This window comes from Aspergillus tanneri (assembly GCF_003426965.1).
Source record: "Aspergillus tanneri strain NIH1004 chromosome Unknown AapTan_1_pilon_pilon_pilon, whole genome shotgun sequence".
NCBI lineage: Eukaryota > Fungi > Ascomycota > Eurotiomycetes > Eurotiales > Aspergillaceae > Aspergillus > Aspergillus tanneri.
Genome location: NW_022984628.1, coordinates 5,255,937 through 5,274,235, shown reverse-complemented (window position 1 = coordinate 5,274,235; position 18,299 = coordinate 5,255,937). Strand labels below are relative to the sequence as shown.

General features: G+C 46.9%; 5 protein-coding genes across 5 annotated transcripts; 1 reads left to right on the top strand and 4 right to left on the bottom strand.

Annotated features, from left to right (window-relative positions):
- Positions 1 to 422: 422 nt before the first annotated feature.
- ATNIH1004_003715 (uncharacterized protein) lies at positions 423 to 1,452 on the bottom strand (the record flags this gene model as incomplete). Its single annotated transcript, XM_033568390.1, has 3 exons — positions 423 to 758; positions 821 to 1,074; positions 1,137 to 1,452. The coding sequence occupies 3 exons, from the start codon at positions 1,450 to 1,452 to the stop codon at positions 423 to 425; spliced, it is 906 nt and encodes a 301-aa protein (XP_033430385.1).
- Positions 1,453 to 5,298: 3,846 nt separating this feature from the next.
- On the top strand, positions 5,299 to 6,543 carry ATNIH1004_003714 (uncharacterized protein; the record flags this gene model as incomplete). Its single annotated transcript, XM_033568389.1, has 4 exons — positions 5,299 to 5,368; positions 5,451 to 5,740; positions 5,792 to 6,185; positions 6,251 to 6,543. 4 exons carry the CDS (start codon positions 5,299 to 5,301, stop codon positions 6,541 to 6,543), a joined length of 1,047 nt encoding a protein of 348 aa, XP_033430384.1.
- Positions 6,544 to 9,778: 3,235 nt separating this feature from the next.
- ATNIH1004_003713 (uncharacterized protein) lies at positions 9,779 to 13,442 on the bottom strand (the record flags this gene model as incomplete). The annotated part of the gene is made up of 4 exons (XM_033568388.1): positions 9,779 to 10,073; positions 10,132 to 10,508; positions 10,562 to 13,279; positions 13,350 to 13,442. The coding sequence occupies 4 exons, from the start codon at positions 13,440 to 13,442 to the stop codon at positions 9,779 to 9,781; spliced, it is 3,483 nt and encodes a 1,160-aa protein (XP_033430383.1).
- A 614-nt stretch (positions 13,443 to 14,056) lies between these two features.
- On the bottom strand, positions 14,057 to 15,454 carry ATNIH1004_003712 (uncharacterized protein; the record flags this gene model as incomplete). Its single annotated transcript, XM_033568387.1, has 1 exon — positions 14,057 to 15,454. One exon carries the CDS (start codon positions 15,452 to 15,454, stop codon positions 14,057 to 14,059), a length of 1,398 nt encoding a protein of 465 aa, XP_033430382.1.
- Positions 15,455 to 16,683: 1,229 nt separating this feature from the next.
- ATNIH1004_003711 (uncharacterized protein) lies at positions 16,684 to 18,078 on the bottom strand (the record flags this gene model as incomplete). Its single annotated transcript, XM_033568386.1, has 1 exon — positions 16,684 to 18,078. The coding sequence occupies one exon, from the start codon at positions 18,076 to 18,078 to the stop codon at positions 16,684 to 16,686; it is 1,395 nt and encodes a 464-aa protein (XP_033430381.1).
- Positions 18,079 to 18,299: the final 221 nt, after the last annotated feature.

Genomic DNA, 18,299 nt, shown 5'->3' with positions numbered 1-18,299 from the left:
GTATCTGAATGTAATTGGAAAAAAGGGACAACAGAAAGCTCGTCTTTCCTGGAAAATGAAGTGATTTAGAGATCATTTTTGCGGATGCGCTCAGCCTTAAGAAGAGCCTTAGAACCGACAGATAGAAATTGGTTCTTTCACTTGATATTGTAGAAGACTTGCACGAAGCAGTGTTGGAAGTGATTGCTTATATTATTGAATGGGTGGCTGGTACTAAACGTATTCTACGGCCGTCCCGTGCACTTCTATACCCACCTATTATAACCCTTGGAGCAGCTAAGAAATTTCAATAGGAGCTAGAGAGCTCTGTTGCTAGCTTTGAAGGATCTGTGTTGTTAATCTCATTTAAATACAAAAACATGGCGACGATCTCATCTTCTTACACTGGAACCTTACATCTCGCACCTAAGAAAACATCTTGCCTAGCATGATCTGTAGATAACTCGAACGTAAAGGTCCCCCGTATGTGATCCGTCCTTCGCACACACTCCGAGGCCGGTGAAGTGTAGCTGAAGGAGCTCTATCTCTTCGCCATATAAAACACCACCCGGCGACAACTTGTTTCGCTTTGCATCTAAAAGAATTTGAAGATCTTCGGCATTAAGGCAAATCTGATTAGGCACTTTTACCTTATTATGCTGAAGCGGATACGTCAGGCCTTGAGCAATCTGATCTCCGTGAATCTCGACATGGTCTATGACATCGTAGCCATAGTATTTTGCGTGCCGCATGTAGCTGTGGAAGAGTTCCTGTTCAAGCTGGATGTGGCTTAGCATGTTCTACCCTGCGATCTCTATCCAACTATGAATGAATATCTTACTGATTTGATTTGAAGGCGCAGATCACGCTTTTCGTCCCCACAAGCCGGAAATACGTACTCGACATCGAATTGAATTTTCCCCCCAAATACAAGTTCATGGCCCATGATCTTCTCTTGTCTGCCTTCATAAATACGCTGCTCTACGTATATCCTGGGGTCTGGGTGCCCTTCGTCCTTCTTGGATATGAAAGCCGTCAGTCGAACATCTCGCCCCCGGTCATAAATCGCCTCAGGATTTAAAATTTCATTTTCATCTGTAGTTTCACGCTTAGTACCCTTGTTCGCTCTTATAACAGTAGGTAGATCGAGCATGTACCCCTGAAAAAAACCTTTCTAAATTGATATCCCTGGATTTCATTGCGTTCCAAACTCGTATCGGGACTTCTGGTGAAAATAGTGAAGGGGTGTGGGTCCTGCTTGCAGACCTTCACCATCTCCTCGATCGGACCTCTGCAAATGGACTTGCCAAAGATGCATTTCTGGGGTGTTGGGGGACTGCTTCTGGTTCTACTACTGTAGGGGGATGAATTCGGTGTTGTTGGGGTCATTCGAGTTGCGGATATTGTGCTCTGCAGGATGGGATTGTCATCCTCATCCACGTCGTAGACTGTTGCGGGCTGTGGAGATTTCATGCCGTTACTTGTGTGCGCTCGGCTAACCGGAGCTTTAGGGGATTGGTGAGATAGTCAAAGCGGGGGATGATGTTCTTTAGGTCCTGCGAAACAGCCTTATGTCTTTGTTGGTCAGGTGCATCATGCATGTTGACTGCGCCGCAGAAGAGAAAGGCTAGTCAGACCAACCATTGCAGGTGACAGAGCTTACTCTGACATTATCGGTACCTATGCACGGGGAGAAGCCAATAACTGATAGAAAAATATCGGGATTCGGGATCCAATAACACCTAGCGTCTTGGCTAGCCCTCCGCGCCATCCCCCTGAATCGTTTCCATCCCCTTAGATAGAGTGTACGTCGGGGGAGTTGGCTACGGTGGTTGAATCAGTTGATTGTTGTTACCATCGTGATAAAGATCCTAAGCAGGCCATGGCGTTCGGCTCGTATAGCATTCATCTGCCCACCATTCCTTCTATTGAGAGAATAATCATAACAATAACGATATCTGATGTACACAGTAGTCTATTCGGAATATTCTGAAAATACCTTGAAGATTGAGGGACACACAGCGCTTCTTCACTATCATATCATTTTGTTCTTTGAGACCTGTCAATATATATATAGAACGGGACGGACCGACCCACATAAGGTATTGGATGTGGGTGATAAGTAATGAACAATTAAACTTAAGGTAATCTGGATGTTATTTTTTCATACTCTGTACAGGTTTAATTTTAGTAAGTGTTATAGCCAAGCTCAGGATCTTAACTATTCCACTGGACCAAAAGACCACTATATCTGATCCCAATGAGGATCAGATATTCCTGAGCGCCTTATATAGTAGCGCACTGTAATGTTAGGTGACGCACCCACACCTAACAGTAAGTCTGTGTGCTAACTAAGTTAATTATCTGTGCCTGACATAATTTCTACTCCGTAGTCATATAATTCTATCGAGGCCTACAGCCACTATATCTAGTTTGCACTAGTAAATACCGAAAGCAGTATAATACATTTGACATACATGATATATTTCATTCTCCTCAAGGCCGTATCCTGCCTGTCCTCGATCGACTCGGACTACCTCTCAACCGTTCCATGAACAAGATATTCTAGCCGTCTCGCTTAATTTAAACACAGTCTTTTGCATTTGCATAAAGGCGTGGGGAAACTCGGTAATCTCGCTCAGGAGAAACGCTGACGCCAAGACCCAATTCACCCCGATGCCCCTCTGCTGTTCCCCGGGATAGCCGTGAGAAAGCTGGCCTTTTTTTTTTTTTTTTTTTTAAATATATATATAAACACTACATCATCATCAGAAATGAATAAGATAAGTAAAATGTGTTTTAAGCACCGTTGCATTGCAATGCAGGTCACGTTGCAAATATTGTCAAGGCACCTATCGGATACCGGCGATGTACACATCATATAATAACCATTGATAAGCTATCGTTCTTGATTTGTTATACACATTGTCTAGATACCTATAAAGTGTGAGAGGTGCATAATATACACTAGCTAATATATATCTTTATCTGCTATATCCAGCCTGGGGCATTCACCAGTACCTTTACAATCCTCTCTACAGTGACTTTTAGGCTCTGTGTAAAGAGTATGACGAAAGTTGAGTCATGTGGTCTTCCATAGCTCTTTATATTGAAGGATCCCGTGATCGGAAGTAAGTCTCTGTGTGCATGCCAGCCACCACATGAGTCCAATAGCAAATATGTGTCAGAGAATATCACCTACTCCATACAGAGTAGTGCAGTACTTCAGAAGTACGGGGTCGGAAAATGTTATGCAGGTAATATACGAAAACTATCTTCCCATGGGAATGGTAAAATATTATGTAATTTTCTCAGCCGTACACCGTCAAGGACTATATATATCTTGATAAATCGAACTTCCGTATAACAAAAAGGATCTCGCCAAGGCGTTTCATCATATTAAATTCGGGGCTGGGGCAGTAGAGTGGTTCTAGTAATGGTCAGAATAAAGCTAGTCCATATTGGGACATCATGTGAAATAGCCAAGTGACGTGGCTGACTCCGAAGGATAGGAGTCAACCAAAGAGAATAAGGATACAGAGATAATTCAGGCTCTTATATCATTAGACATATAAAATCTAACAGTAATCTATCGAAGCTTGGCGGTACGGCATACATGGTATAGACTGGACTGAAATACAGCATATCTTCCTTATGTGCACAGTAGATTATTGTCTTCGTACTTGTACATCCAGTCCTCCCTCCCGTTTGACTAGAGCTATGTAGCTTAACGTTATATTTGTCAGGCGAAATTTATGTTCTAGATTACTCGGCCTAACCTTAATTCCAATACTCCCAAGGTATGACTGGTACCTCCGACAGGCCCACCTCCGTACAGGCGACTATTGATTCCTCCGCAGATATGACGTGAAGGAATTCGCAGATCTAGGAAAAGGGCCACTTCTCATTGGGTGACACCAAGTAATGACGAGGCAGATTTAGGCCGGCCGCTCAACAGTTCAGGAATCAGGACACTGTCGCTTACAAGGACCTATCTTGGAACAACGCTCCGTCGACTGAACTTCGTGCTTCTGATAGGCTACATGAGTACTCCAGGGATGTCCCTCGTTTGCTTTCCCCATACGAGATAAGCACTAATAACAAAGACACGTGGTAGCAATGTCTAGGCGAAAAGAGGGGAACACCTGTGAGATTTTGGGAGTATCCGAGGGGATAATGTTTGTTGTGAGGTTGAAACGAAACGTAGCGGTGCCACAGACCTAGCCCCATTCTCCTCCCAGTATGAGATAAGCACTAGAAATACGAAACCGGAAAGCGATCGAGCCATCTCTGTATTGCATATAAAATGGCACTCTTTTACAATCTTAATATCTCAACAAATATGCTAAATATACTACAGAGTTGATTCCTACCAATTAAACATATACAATAGAGTTTTTGTCAATTTTATTTAGATTTTAAAGTAGTTTTCTAGCCAGTATTGCAAAATTATTTTAAATGCTGCTGTATTAAAGACCTTTATAATGTAATATAAAGGAGTACTTATATTATAAGCTTCTAGACCTAATATCTGTTTACGTTCTATTTATCAGCTCAGATTATAAATTCTAGGCCCTATTGATATGTTGTTGAGACATTGAGATGACAAAAAGTGCCATTTTATATGCATACAGAGGTGGCTCGCTCGCTTACATGGCTCCTTCGCTTTCCGGTTACTTCCTCCTATGTGGTGGTGGTTAGTGACTGGCTTTCGCGCGTGTCCAAAATTAAGTACCCTGGCTTAGGCCCGACGCGCTGATATGATAGATTGAGTTTCATTTAGCAGTAATTCTATCGAAGGAGCCCACCAATTAAGGAAGGGATCCAGATCCCGCTGTAAGACAGGCTCCCCGTCTCCTGCAGCCACTAGTGTGCTGATTGCACCAACAGAGAAATATGGAATGCGACTCGACCTACAACGACCCGCACACTAGTTGCAGTCTGAATCATTGCCACTGTTTCTCTGTATATAAAAGCGAACAAATCACCGTCCTGTTCTCAGAGCCTCATGATATAATGGTGACTACACGCGACTGCAAGCGAATGGCAGCATTCAACACGAAGTGTCAGGGATGGGATGCAGCCTGCAGGAAGCTAATCCGTCTTCGCCCGATCCTTTGAATGATTTTCGATCCCCTTAACATTGTATCAGACTATGTCTGCTGCAATAGTGCATCCGCTAAACCTCAGCCGGTAATGTGGGACTGTCCGTAGGAAAAAGAAGAAAATTCCTATTTGTGACTGCATGTAAATAAGAGGCTACTTGAAGAGGAAGATTTTTCCACTGCGATCCAACACGACACGCTTTGAATCACACTCATGATGATCCGCCCACGTCGCAATTGGACAACTGAAGAGGACATGATTCTACGTCGAGAAGTTGGAAAAGGTTTGATCTCCTCCTTCCTAGTAGTTGCCAGGAAGGATGACGCTTAACTGTTGACGTCTGGATACTGACGTGTTGTGTGTAGCACAGGCAAGTGGAAGGAACATCAGTTGGCATGAGATAGCAGCGTTTTTACCAGGGAGAACCAATAAAGACTGTCGCAAACGGTGGTATGGGACAACAGCGGCCAAGGTCAATAAAGGGCCGTGGACTGAGGCCGAGGATGAACGTCTGATAAAAGCGATTAAGCAGCACGGCACGAAATGGGCCATCGCCGCAAGTGTCGTGGGAAGCAGATTGCCTGATCAGTGCTCGAAACGATGGAGCCATGCCATTAATCCAGAGATCGATCACAGTCCATGGACACCGCAAGAGGTTGGTCGGCCTTATTCCCATAACATCCCACAGGACATCTAACGTCAACAGGATGAATTACTCCTCCAAGGTGTCACGAAGCACGGCCATTTCTGGCAACAGCTTGTTTCACTATACTTTCCTCGACGAACGAGTCTCTCGGCAAAAAATCGGTATCACGTCCTGCAACGCCGGCTAAAGAATGGCAGTGACCCTGCTATTCAGATAGGCGGTTCAGAGGTGCCCCTGCAGTTTGACTATCAGCAGGAGATGCTCAAATCGCGTGAGCAGAATCGACAGCTGGGCCTAGAGTCCTGGGGTAGCAGCGACCAGGATCTCTGTCCTATATCGACTGCACCAGAGGAGCTCATGCCGATGATCTCGCATTCGCTATCGCATTCACCCATCTATGGCCCACCGAGCGACTTCGATAACGAGCCAATGGGGTGCCTATTTCAGCAAAGTGGTACGTATGAATCCGGGCGCCCACGATGATTGATCGGTGCATGGATGTATCTAATTTTGATATAGAACCAGGAACCTGCTCTGAAACATTCCCAACCCTCCTCCAGATGGATCTCGACCGTGCATTCCCATCACCACTCACCCATGACGATTTACGGCTGGGAGCGACACAGGTTCCTACCGCCACGAGCCGTGGTAGCTCATCATTACCGGACTCAAACTTACGGGATCAATCAAAGTCAAGCTCCACCCAGCGAAAGGTAACCATTCAAGTGGTGTGTTCAAATGATAACCTCGGAGCGATATTTCAGGCTGTGACCGAACTTTCAATTTCCGCCGTGTTCAAAACTGACGAATAGATGCCTCTCCATTTCTAGACCTTAAATTCTTCACTTTATATAGAGCAGGCGACAATGTTTGATTGAGTTGTTACTCCCAGTTAGTATATATCGAAAAAAATAACATGATTGTCAAATAAATATGATCTATAATAAGTTTATGCCTCTATATCCCGATGCAGAAGTCCAGTCCCGCCTGGAATAAAATAAATTCTTCGTGGTTTTCAGTAAGTTGTTCCGGGCTCAGCCAGTGCTCCACTAGTCAAAAGTTAGTCCGAAAGGTCTGTTTTTTAGGTATTGATTTGAGAAAGTCTGGATGATGCTCCGAACATAGATTTCTCTCATGTCAGAGTTGCGATGCTTGGCATCAGCTTATCCCCATCTCCGTCCAGGAACCCTGCTCCAGCTGCGGAGACAGATAACGAGACACCGTTTAGACCTCCCTTGGAGAGGATTGGCATGGCTCATCTCAGCATGACGCTAATAACCAAGCACAAGTGCAGGTACAAAAAAACGAAAAATGGAGCCGAGGTAAAATAATAAGATAGAGCCAAAGTATAATTTGCAGTTACCGTCTCCATTGTCTGAGCAAATTTAGTCAACTGAGACGATATATTTTGATCAGCATCCCCAACGCGCATCCTCAACGACCGATAGTCCTAAGCAACACCCGAAAAGGAACTCTCAGCAAAAGCCCAATCATCAGTTTGAAAGGAAAACGAACGATGATGTAGTACATATCTTCCTGTGTGCACTATAAAACTGATTATAATAGTGCATCTAGCTATAAATGTTGATTTTCTATCAATTTAGCCGTATTTTCAAGTGGCACTAGTAGGTGAAGTTATGTATTTGTTAGCTGAGAACTGGTACGAGATTGCTCCTGAGTAAGGAACCGTTCTCAATTAAGATCCGATCCAACCCCCCCTCCCTTAGTACAAAAGTAAGGAGTAGTATGGCATTGTCTCTGTACGCCACCCCTGGTGAAGACGGGCATTTTGTCTACCGACCGCCTGAGTCGCTCCCTTGCGGTTGTTTCCCTGTTATACGAGCAGCTGAAGAGCTGGTGGCTTGGTATCCGATGTATCAACCTTATTTGGCCTTCATTTAGGCATTTCACAGAGGCGTACCCCGGAATTCATCCAGTTCTGAAGGTTGAGGGGAATGGGGCGGAGTCTCTAAGCCGGCATAAGACAAGTAAAGTTGATTCTGCATTCAGAAAAAGAAAATATTGTCCGTGGAGGAACGGTTTGCAAGCGCGTGGTACCCTTCTTAGACTGATTTCAAGCCCCAGGTAGATCTAACCATGCCTGGGACTCGGTTTCTAGGTGTTATAGCCAAGCTCAGGATCTTAACTATTCCACTGGACCAAAAGACCACTATGGATCAGATATTCCTGAGCGCCTTATATGGTAGCGCACTGTAATGCTAGGTGACGCACCCACACCTAACACTAGGCTACGAGAACTTGAACGGCCCCGTTCCATTTCCACGTGGAGACAGAAGCCTTAATCCTAACCGAGACTGAGACAACAGCTAATTTTAGTGTCTCTGACAGGGGATGTTCCAGTCTGACACGAGTAAAGATTGCACCACCCCGTCTTTTCGCCCCCGAATCTAGAAGGCCAAGCATACCCTCACGTGGCGTGCGCCACGGGTCGGACTGCAAAGGTTACGAGATCAGAGTAATAATTCCGGGCAGGAGATGAATGTCAACTCTTGAAGAGCAAGTAATCAACGCCTTCGTGTAGGTTCTGAACCCAGTATAAGGAGCCGAACTGCTAGTATGTAAGGACACCGAACATACGTATCTGTGAGCATACAGAATAGAATCCGTGAAAGGTGTCAGTTTCAAGCCTGAGCAATGTTATTCTCAAAATTTACGCATTGGTGCATTGCTCTGTGTGCATGGATATCCCCTGCCGTTGCTGCTGGTTTACTGCTGCGCCCCGCCTATCTCCCTGCAGCATGATAGACAGGCCCTGCAAATGTCCGACGGGAACCACGTTCAAGAATCTAACCTCCTTCGGCGTGATTGGCGCCCCGGCCGGCGATGTACGGGGAATAATGGGATCATGTCAGTCTCTCGATTTTTTACGTGTGCACAATAAAATCAACTTATTGTTATTGTTGCTTGAATTTCTGAATATAATGTTCCGAAGTAGTTTAGTTCCTCCCAGCACTAGTGGCCGGGATTTTGTTCCTGGAGCGACTCGGACATTCAACTTCATTGCTCCGAGTGGGTACTATCAAATCATTGAGGAAGTATGAAAGTACTACTCTTTATCTTCCTACTGCTGGGCTTTTTTGTAGTATGTTTCTTGAAAAGTTGACTGACATTCATCACTCCGCCTCTAGCTCATCAAATTCAATACTTGGCCCGATGGCTCATTCAGTCAGCAGTATAGGCAGGGCCCTCGTAGGTTTCTTTATTTCATGTTCAACTTTACTTATACTCACAACTCAGTCACTGTTCTATGTGATCATGGAATGCTAACAATTTCACTATTCCAAGACCCCCTGTTGTGCAGATCCCTGGTAGCGGCACTTACCATGGACAGTGGATCTGTATCATCGGCCAGCAGACGGTCATCGCGAATGAGACGGCCGTCGCGTGGAAGAACTGGAGGTGCGAAGTTGGAGAGACATTCCGTAAGTTCCATCTATTTTCATCCTACTCATATCTCGAAATAGAAAATGAAACCTTACATTCGATAGCTGCGGCCCCCGTTCTCATGAAGGAGGTATCATCAATGCCTCAGCATCAGAGGGTAAATTGACGGGTGTGGGTATTGACTCTTTCACTATTTTTATAACATGAGGAATGATTATATGCATTGCAGAGTGTCAGAGTATGTAGAATCCTGCCTGGGTTTCTTATTCTTTGTTTGAAGTGTATTTTAAATTCCAGCCTTTGTTCAGGTGTAGAAACATTTTAGCATGGTGCTCTTCATATCTATTTTTTTTTTTTTTTGTAGCGAGCTGGGAGCAGCCAATATATTCTTATTGCAGGCATGTCAGATTTGTTGAGGTTTTCGCTCAGTCTGGGCGACTCGACCAAAAAGCTAAGCATCTTTTGACAGATCTTCGAATTATACTCAAAATTCATGACTTCGGCATTATCAGGCTAAATCCAAAAATGGTTGATAATTCTGTCCAATTATGCTGCTGCTAATTTTGATACCTGGTACATTGTGCTATATAAATATTATGTCATTAGTTAGAGTAGATCAGTCTATCATACTTCTGAAATAGTCTAGAATCTATCGTCCTCTTCCTCACTTAGGCATATACTTCCCAACTTAGCCGAAATACTTCGTAGCAGTTCATTGGGAATCAGGCGCACGATGACACCAGCCATTAGACTCAACGCTCCAAGAACAAGCGAGATCACCCACTGTATAGGGGAAAGACGGACGGCGGAAAGGGTATTGCCCCCAAAGGAAATTATTGATATTTGGCCTATAATAGTAATCACATTGATGCCGATGAAATACCAGTTCGTCAAAATGCCCTCAAAAACATTGAGGTTGCTATCGAGACGGCGGTTGCTGGTTAATATCATGGATTAGAAAATAATTCTGCAAATATTTGACAGGAATTTCTTACTTGTACTGATTAAAAAACTGCATCCAAACGTATGTGTTGAACACAAGTGTTTTAAGGCTATCTTCGGTGCCAATGTCCTGAATGATCTTGCTACCGGCGAAGTTCAACGCCAGAACCACCGCCAGTTGGTAGACGGACTGGCCGATTATCATCTTCCACATCTCTATTGTGACCAACGGTGCGGTCTTTGGTTGTGGTTTCCTGTCGAGCACACTTGGTGCGGGAGGGTCGGTGGCTAAAGCGAGAGCAGCGAACGTATCCATAATCAGATTCACCCACAACAGTTGCACGGGTGTAAGGATTGGCTCTTCCCTTTCACTAGCTATGGCAGAGACACAGGTAAGGGTTACAGCAGTGATATTGACGGTCAATTGAAACTGGGATAGTATTAGTGCAAAGAAGAGGGTCATAGAGGGATAGGGATGCCAACCTGCAGAAACTTCTTAACAGAGTCGTTGACTGCCCTTCCCCACTCAATAGCCTTGACGATCGATGAGAACTCATCTTCCATCAAAATAATAGAAGATGCTTCTCGCGCAATCTCAGAGCCCGACATGCCCATCGAGAACCCAATATCTGCCATCCTGAGAGCCGGCCCGTCATTTGTCCCGTCCCCCGTTACTGCCACTGTTTCGCCCAATTCCTTTGCTCGCATGACTAAAACTCTCTTATCCTCGGGGCTCGACCGGGCAAGGACACGAAGTCGTGGAATGACCTGATACATTTCGGTTTTCGAGAGCATGCGAAATGCAGGTCCTTCAAGGACGACACTATGCGGTTCCAGAATGCCGCACTTCTTTGCAATGGTCGTGGCGGTTCCGATATTATCTCCAGTGACCATTCGCACCGTCACCCCTGCGTATTGACACTTGGCGACCGCTTCTTCTACCCCTGGCCGCAGTGGATCCTGAATACAGAAAATTCCAAGAAATATCATATCTTGTAGAGCGTCGTCTATGATAGTCTGTCCGGGCTCATCGTCGATTCTTCCCACCCCCGGAGGAGGATAAGCCGGGAAGTCCTGATACGCAAGGCCAATCATCCGCAAAGCTTGGTCGCTGTAATGATGCATGGCCTGGCTTAGCAAGTCATAGTAATCATTCACAGGGGCGGTTTGGTCTAGATCTGAGGTTGCGTCCTTGACTATACGAGAACACTTCGCGAGTAGAACTTCGGGAGCACCTTTCATATACATTCGGAAGACGCCTCCGAGGTTCACCACGGAGACCATGTACTTTCTGCTCGAGTCGAAGGGAATAACCTGGGTGATTTGGGCGTTTGTCCGTTCCACTGCCACAGGTCCAATTCCGAGTCTTTCTCGCGCAAAGGACAACAAGGCACTTTCGGTCCTTGACCCGACGAATGTTGGTCTGCCGTTTTCTTCACTCTCAAACGCAGTTGAGTTTATGACAATCGACTGCGATAGAGTATATCGGACCTCTTCTGACAGAAGAGAAATCAACTTGTTTGTTGATATAGCGTGGAGTTCAGACAGGCCGTGAGGGTAGACAAGTTGAGTATCACGAGATAAGAGCTTCGCTCCAAATTGATGCTTTGTCCCAAGGAGTCCACCCACGACAGTCATGCGGTTTGTGGTGAGGGTCCCGGTCTTATCACAGAATATACTGGTAGCACCTCCCATTGTCTCGCAGGCACTGAGCACCCGGACCAGATTCTTATCTTTCAGCATCCGGGTCACCGTAAAAGCAAGGGCCAGGGTTACGGCCAGCGGCAAGCCTTCGGGAACGGCGATGACAACCACGGTGATAGACACAATGGTTATGCGTAGGAGGGTATGCACATACAGATTGCCGTCTGATGGCAAGCCTTGGCTCCACCCTACCCCCCAAAGGAATTTGATAAAGAGGGCCAGAAAGAGAAATACTGCCACAGATACGCCTGCCGTAGCAATCTGGTTGGCAACGGCAGTTAGCTTCACCTGTAAGGGAGTGGGACGCGGCTCCTCATTGGTTATGGACATCATGAGCTTTCCATTGATACTGTGAAGACCAACGCCGGTCGCAAGATAGGTGCCAAGTCCCTCCAGGACCTTTGTACCTGAAATCATGAACGGATCCGGGTCATCATCAGGTGTGATTGGACGCAAGAGGTCCGTTATTAAATGTGCTGGTGTCTTTCTTTTTGGGTTCGATTCTCCAGTAACAGTCGACTCATCACAGCAAACGTTGTGACCAGAGACAAGGACTCCGTCAGCGGGTAGCACGTCTCCCGGTTCAACGTGCAGGATATCCCCAGCCATAACCTCATGGATGGATATTTCTATAGACCTACCTGATCGAATTGCCTTGACCATGCGGTCTGCCTTCTGCTCGTGGGAGTCAGTCTTTGTAGACGTGGTCCATGGTTTGTAACAGACCTTTCTATTGAGCTTTGCAAACTGCTTTTCCTTCTGATAGTCATTAAGAGCCCCTACCACAACCACAATTAGAACGGCTGTGAGTATCGTAACGCTATCAACCCATTCAACCTTCGGCTGCCCAGGTTTGTGTGGTTGCCCAAAGGTTTGATACAAGCCCAGGGCCAGCGAAACGACCGCCACTGCAGATAGGAGCAACAAGACCGTGTCATTGAAGTTGAGCCACAAGAGGTAAAGAAATGTCTTCGATTTTGTTTCCAACAGATGATTCTCCCCGAAGACGCGCCTCCTTTCTGTATGACTGGCTATATTTGGAAGAGATCCATCCGATGTCACCGAATCAGTGTCAGCCGCAATCCCAGAGTGACAATCCGTCAGTAATGAGTTCGCTAGACCACGTAATCCACCTAATGCATCGAAGTCGGCGATAGTTCTTTGCTCTAGTAATTTCTCGAGCGTCTCCACAGATACCGAAAATATAGCTTCGTGGGAACCCGAGGCGCATTGCGACACCGAGAAACTAGCATTTAGGTTAGACATATTACTGAAGGTCGTTGCGCCAGAGAGGGTCCTGGAGGGCCCATCTGTAGATGAATACTGAGTCGCCGAACATTCCCACGACGAGCGTGATGGCGGACGAAGATTGTGCAGAGAGTTGGGCGATGTCCCCTGAGGCTCCAGGTCTGATGACAGAATGGCAAGCGTAGGAGCCGAGCAAGTTCGGGGCGAAATGTCGGACACGCTGGCGCCGAGACTGGCATCATCTTCGTTCTGCGGGAACAAAGCCAGAGAATTGTCAGGAGAATCTTCAATCTATGAGATATTGGCCGGGTGGACTTACACCTACAAGGACATCGACCAAGTCCACTGTAATTTTGGGAGCTGGTTGCGGTCCAGTGCGAGATGGATCCGAACTTACGTTTGGGGAGGCCATGGGGAGGCAGAAGCTCAGTCAGGATTACAATATTGTCATAGCTATCCAGAACAGAATTCAACCCGGTTTCTACGAGGGGAAAAAGGGTGAGACGGGCGGCTAAATAGTGTCCACACCAGCATTCCAAAGACTAAATAAATTGTAAATAAAAGCTTGAAGGCTTGGCAAGGGGGCTGTGCAAAAGTCAGGCTAGTATGTGCAGGTCGGATGGACTGATCATTCACACACTGGTTCATTTAAATAATTGCTATTTCGGTTGGTGGATAATTCGTGACTGGGTACAGCTGCATACAGATTGGGGTATCTTTATCATTCCATTTGTCTCGTCAGATTCTGCAGAAATCCACGTTCCCTTGGCGAACTCGATATGTACAACCAGGCCTCCAAATCTAGTTCCCCACGTCGATCAAGTCAGGCGCAACTTTATTTCGACCTCATTCAAGCCTTTTCTCCTTGAGTACCTTCCCTTAGACATCCTTATGTTAAACTCTATGTACATTCACCCTCTGGGGTCGCCCACCACCCTTCCACTAAATCCGGAAGGCTGAAGACTGAGACAAATGATAGTGAGAGAGAAAGAAGAAGATAATGACTCCCCGTATGGATGCTCAATCTCATTGATGGATCAGAATCAAATTGCTGGGGTGCTCTGACGCCTGCATGGTCCTGTCTGCTGCTTCCACTCGCGCGATCCTCATCAAATCTTCCAGAGCAAGAGCAGTATCCGAATGCTCTTCCCCCAGTATTTTCCTCCGGCCCGCATACACCTGTTCAGCCAGGTCTCCAGCCTCCTCCCATCTTCCCTGAGACTGGTATATCATTCCCAAGTTGGCCATGGCAGTAAGTGTATGCGGGTGTTCTTGTCCGAGGGTCGCCTTCATACCGTTCAGCGTCTGGATCATTAAGGTTTCGGCGTCGCTCAGCTGTCCCTGGCGCTGATATGTCACCGCCAGGTCGGCCATCGCCGTGAGTGTGTCTGGATGATGGTCCCCGAGAACCGTCTTCATCAGGGCTACCACCCTGGTCCAGAGACCGGCGGCATCACGTAACCGCCCTTGCCTACAATAGGTCGAGGCTAGATTACCGACTGCCATGAGGGTCTGCGGATGGTCTCGCCCCAGAACCGCCTCGCTTGTTTTCACCACACAATTCTCAAGATGCTCGGCTTCTTCCCAGCGGCCCTGTTGTCGATAAGTCGACGCCAAGTTGGCCATCGACGTCAATGTGAGTGGGTGCTGTATTCCGAGGGTGTCTTTCCTAGCATTGAAAACCAATAGATGCAGTCTGTTCGCACTCTCCAGCCGACCCTGCTCACGGTATGTTTCTGCCAAATTTGACTTCCATGTGAGGACGGAACCATCCATCGCACCGAGCTTCGCTTCACCGAGCTCGATTAAATGCCGTTCTAGTTTTTCTTCATCGGCGTAACGACCAAGGTTCCCATAGGTGACTGCGAGATTACCCATCGACGTCATCGTCGAAGGGTGGTCCCTTCCGAGTGTTTTCACTCGTACCTCAAGAACCTTAACCTGCAATATTTCCGCGTCCCTCCATTGACCCTGTCGACTGTACGTTGAAGCAAGATTCGACATAGAAGTCAGTGTCTGCGGATGCTCATCACCGAGAGTACGGCGCCTCAGATCCGTCACCCGATGACCGATATTCGCAGCCTCTTTCCAGCGCCCTTGGCCCCAGTACGCGGAGGCCAGGTTACTCATTGCCGTCAAAGTCGAAGGATCTTTCTCTCCGAGAAGGGCTTTTCGCGCATTGAGCACGAGTACTCCGAGGTCTATCGCAATATTCCACCGGGCGCTTTCCAGATATGTCTTGACCAAGGCACCGAGATCCTCCAGGACCGCAGCCCCCCCTGCCCCACCTGCTGCGGCCTTTTCTTTGGCCGTGTCGGCCACATCGCGAAGCTGAGTCGCCTCTGTGGTTGAACCTCGACTGGTGTAGGTTGCGGCGAGACGATACACTGCGTCTAGAAAGGATTCGGGTGAACTGGTCCCCATAAATGAACGATCGAGGATGAGAGGTGGAAGAGATAGGAAATTGGAGCGAGAGACAATGCAGATTAACTTTGGTACTATCTACAAAGTACGAGGTACGGTCCTGTACGGTTTCTATAAGCATGGGTACGGAGTAACTTACTCCAGTACTAAACAATACACTAAGACCGGAACCTTGGTCGGTTATATCAGGTCCTGGGCGTGTTTGAATTACGCTTGCCTTTCAGATAATTAGGTACATCCACAGGGTTGCCGTCTGTTTTCAGTACCCCTACCGATCCACTTGCGAGACTCGGGCCTATACGGAAACCCCGAAGAGAAATCCCTCCAGCCTTGTGATTATTCTGATGGTACATGACATCACGCGGCGTCGGTCGTATTTATTTGCTTTTTGCTTTTGGCGTGACGCGTCGTGTTTGTCTAACTACCTATCGGACTACGACCACCCTCGACTGACACGGAGACAGTTAAGTATCGACTTGCGAGGAACTCAAATTGGATGCAGTTTGGTACAGATATTATTAATATTCAATGGGGACTACCATACTAAGCAATTCCTGAGGGTCTAGCGCCCAATCCACCCCACCCCAGTATTGCCCTGTAGCAGAAATTGTGCTGCCTGGAGTTAAATGAAGGAAGCCAGTCAGTCACCGGGCGGCCCCAGCAAAATCCTGATCCCCCAGGAGAGATCGGGATAATAGTATGGAGTACTGATATGGAATAAGTGTTGTCATCAGATTCCTTCATCAGACCAGATGTTTAACCGAGCAACTCCGTATGTGTCGACTACCCACCCACTGGACCTCTCTAGCACGATGCAACCCAATGACAAGATCCCTCACGATTATTTGTTGGACAGTCCACTCCCTATTGACAATACAGCCCTACGCACTAAATTAGTTACATTACGACTAGTTGCTTACGCGAACTACTAGTTTGTATGGCGTATCAGCCTTACCCGCGTTTTCTTACACTTAATCTACTTCTTTTAATTATGATAAACATATTAGTACTCCTTGGTCCTCGACTACTGGATCTGTCGAACAGGAAATCTAAAAAAAGATTCCTCTAGTTTATACGCTTCATGGCGCTGGACCCTTCCAGTGTTACTTGTGCGATAAAGACAAGATTATATTCTCGTAGATATACTTGTGTATTGATTATCTGGGCAAGATAGTCCAGGGGTAGATGCAGACCCTCTTTCCAGTTAATTATAAAATATTATACAACTATTAATTTTTCTCTACACAAATAACACCCAGTGTTTCTATCAAGAACCGCTCTCGATACAGAAAATGTTGCTGGCCAAGGTCCACGACGCATTGTGTCGCAATCTCCAGGACCTGCGACGTATACCGGGAATCGGCCTTTAGCAGCTGCTCAGCAGAGATGGTCACGGCCTCGGCATCGGCCAGTTGGAAGAGCTCTGTAGCTAGTTGTTCGTTCTGCAGCATCCTTATACAGAAGTCTTCGAGAAGATCGTTGTCCACAATAAATTCCAGGACTTGAGCGAGGGATGTAGGATCCGAGATTAGTTTGCAAAGAGCGGTTGACGCTGTTTCTGCTGTTGAGCGACCTGATGTCGACGACTTTACTTCCTCAAGGGCCTGCCGCGTGGAAGAACAAGCCTGTAGAGCACAGAGTAAGGATGATTTCGATAGTCTCATCTGATGCTGCAGGAAAGGCCGCTCGTAGCCAATGGCTCTCCGCCAGAAATAATTGCACCATACCGAGGAGATAATACACGGTACCAGAACAACGTAACCCCACCATCGAGTCGCTGTCACGAGGGATGCCATACCAGCAACCATTCCTGTAATACCATTGACAAAAGCATGTAGTTTAATGTGTCGAAGACGCGGTGTGAGATACCGTTCGACGGTGTCGATGTCCAGTTCCTTCTTTGCCGCGATCCCGTGGCGGTCAGCTCGGGTCCAAATATACGTGGACCAGAGCATATTGACCAACCCGTATATCGCGGCAGGGGAGTTGCCAATATACCCGGACAAGAGGTTACTAGCGAACCAGACCTTGCGATTAGCACCACCGATTGCCATGAGAGTACCGATTCCGACCATGATGGCTCCCCACCCCAGTAGAATATCCATTCCAACGCGATCGACGATCTCCGTTCCCATCTCTCTTAGATTAATCTCTAGTTGGCTGTGGATGCTCTTTACGTCCACGCAGCCGTTCTCGTGACATTTCTCAGGATCTGCTGCCCCTTGCTGAACAATCAAATTGTATCGCTCCTCGCGAAGAAGGCAGAGATTTCGCCAACTCAGACGAGCATCTTTGAAGGCAAAATATGACATGATGAGAGCGAGTGTGCCGCCGAATCCCATTAGTATGGCCGCATATAGGGGAACAGGAACTTCATTCCAGACGTTTGCCGGAAAGTCTCCCGCGTTGGCAAGCTCGAGGTATCCGACCGCTGCAAGGAGGCTGTTTCTCAGCCTATATTGCTGCGATGGAATCCAACGGTGCCGGTATCGATGTCGATGTCGAATAAGCGTTACGGAATCAAGACGGAGAGTAGATATAGAGCTTGAAGAGGCCTCTCCTGAGTTGACGTTGACATGCATTGTTTCCAGAGAAGTTGAGGCTTCGGGCTGAGGAGTGTCCATCGAGACGAAGACGGCGGGGGGGTTTCTTGGAGAGTAGGTTTGGATAATGTGTGACTTTCCCGTCTTTATTGCACAACCTCAATGTCTTTCTTGGCCAACTGCTCAAGGTTTTCGTCTGCTCTTATTCTCTCTCCATGGGAAATTCCAGTAAGGTTGAAAGTCAATTACAATGGAGAAGACTGAACTAAAAGAGTATACGGCAACCACGATACCAAGATTCG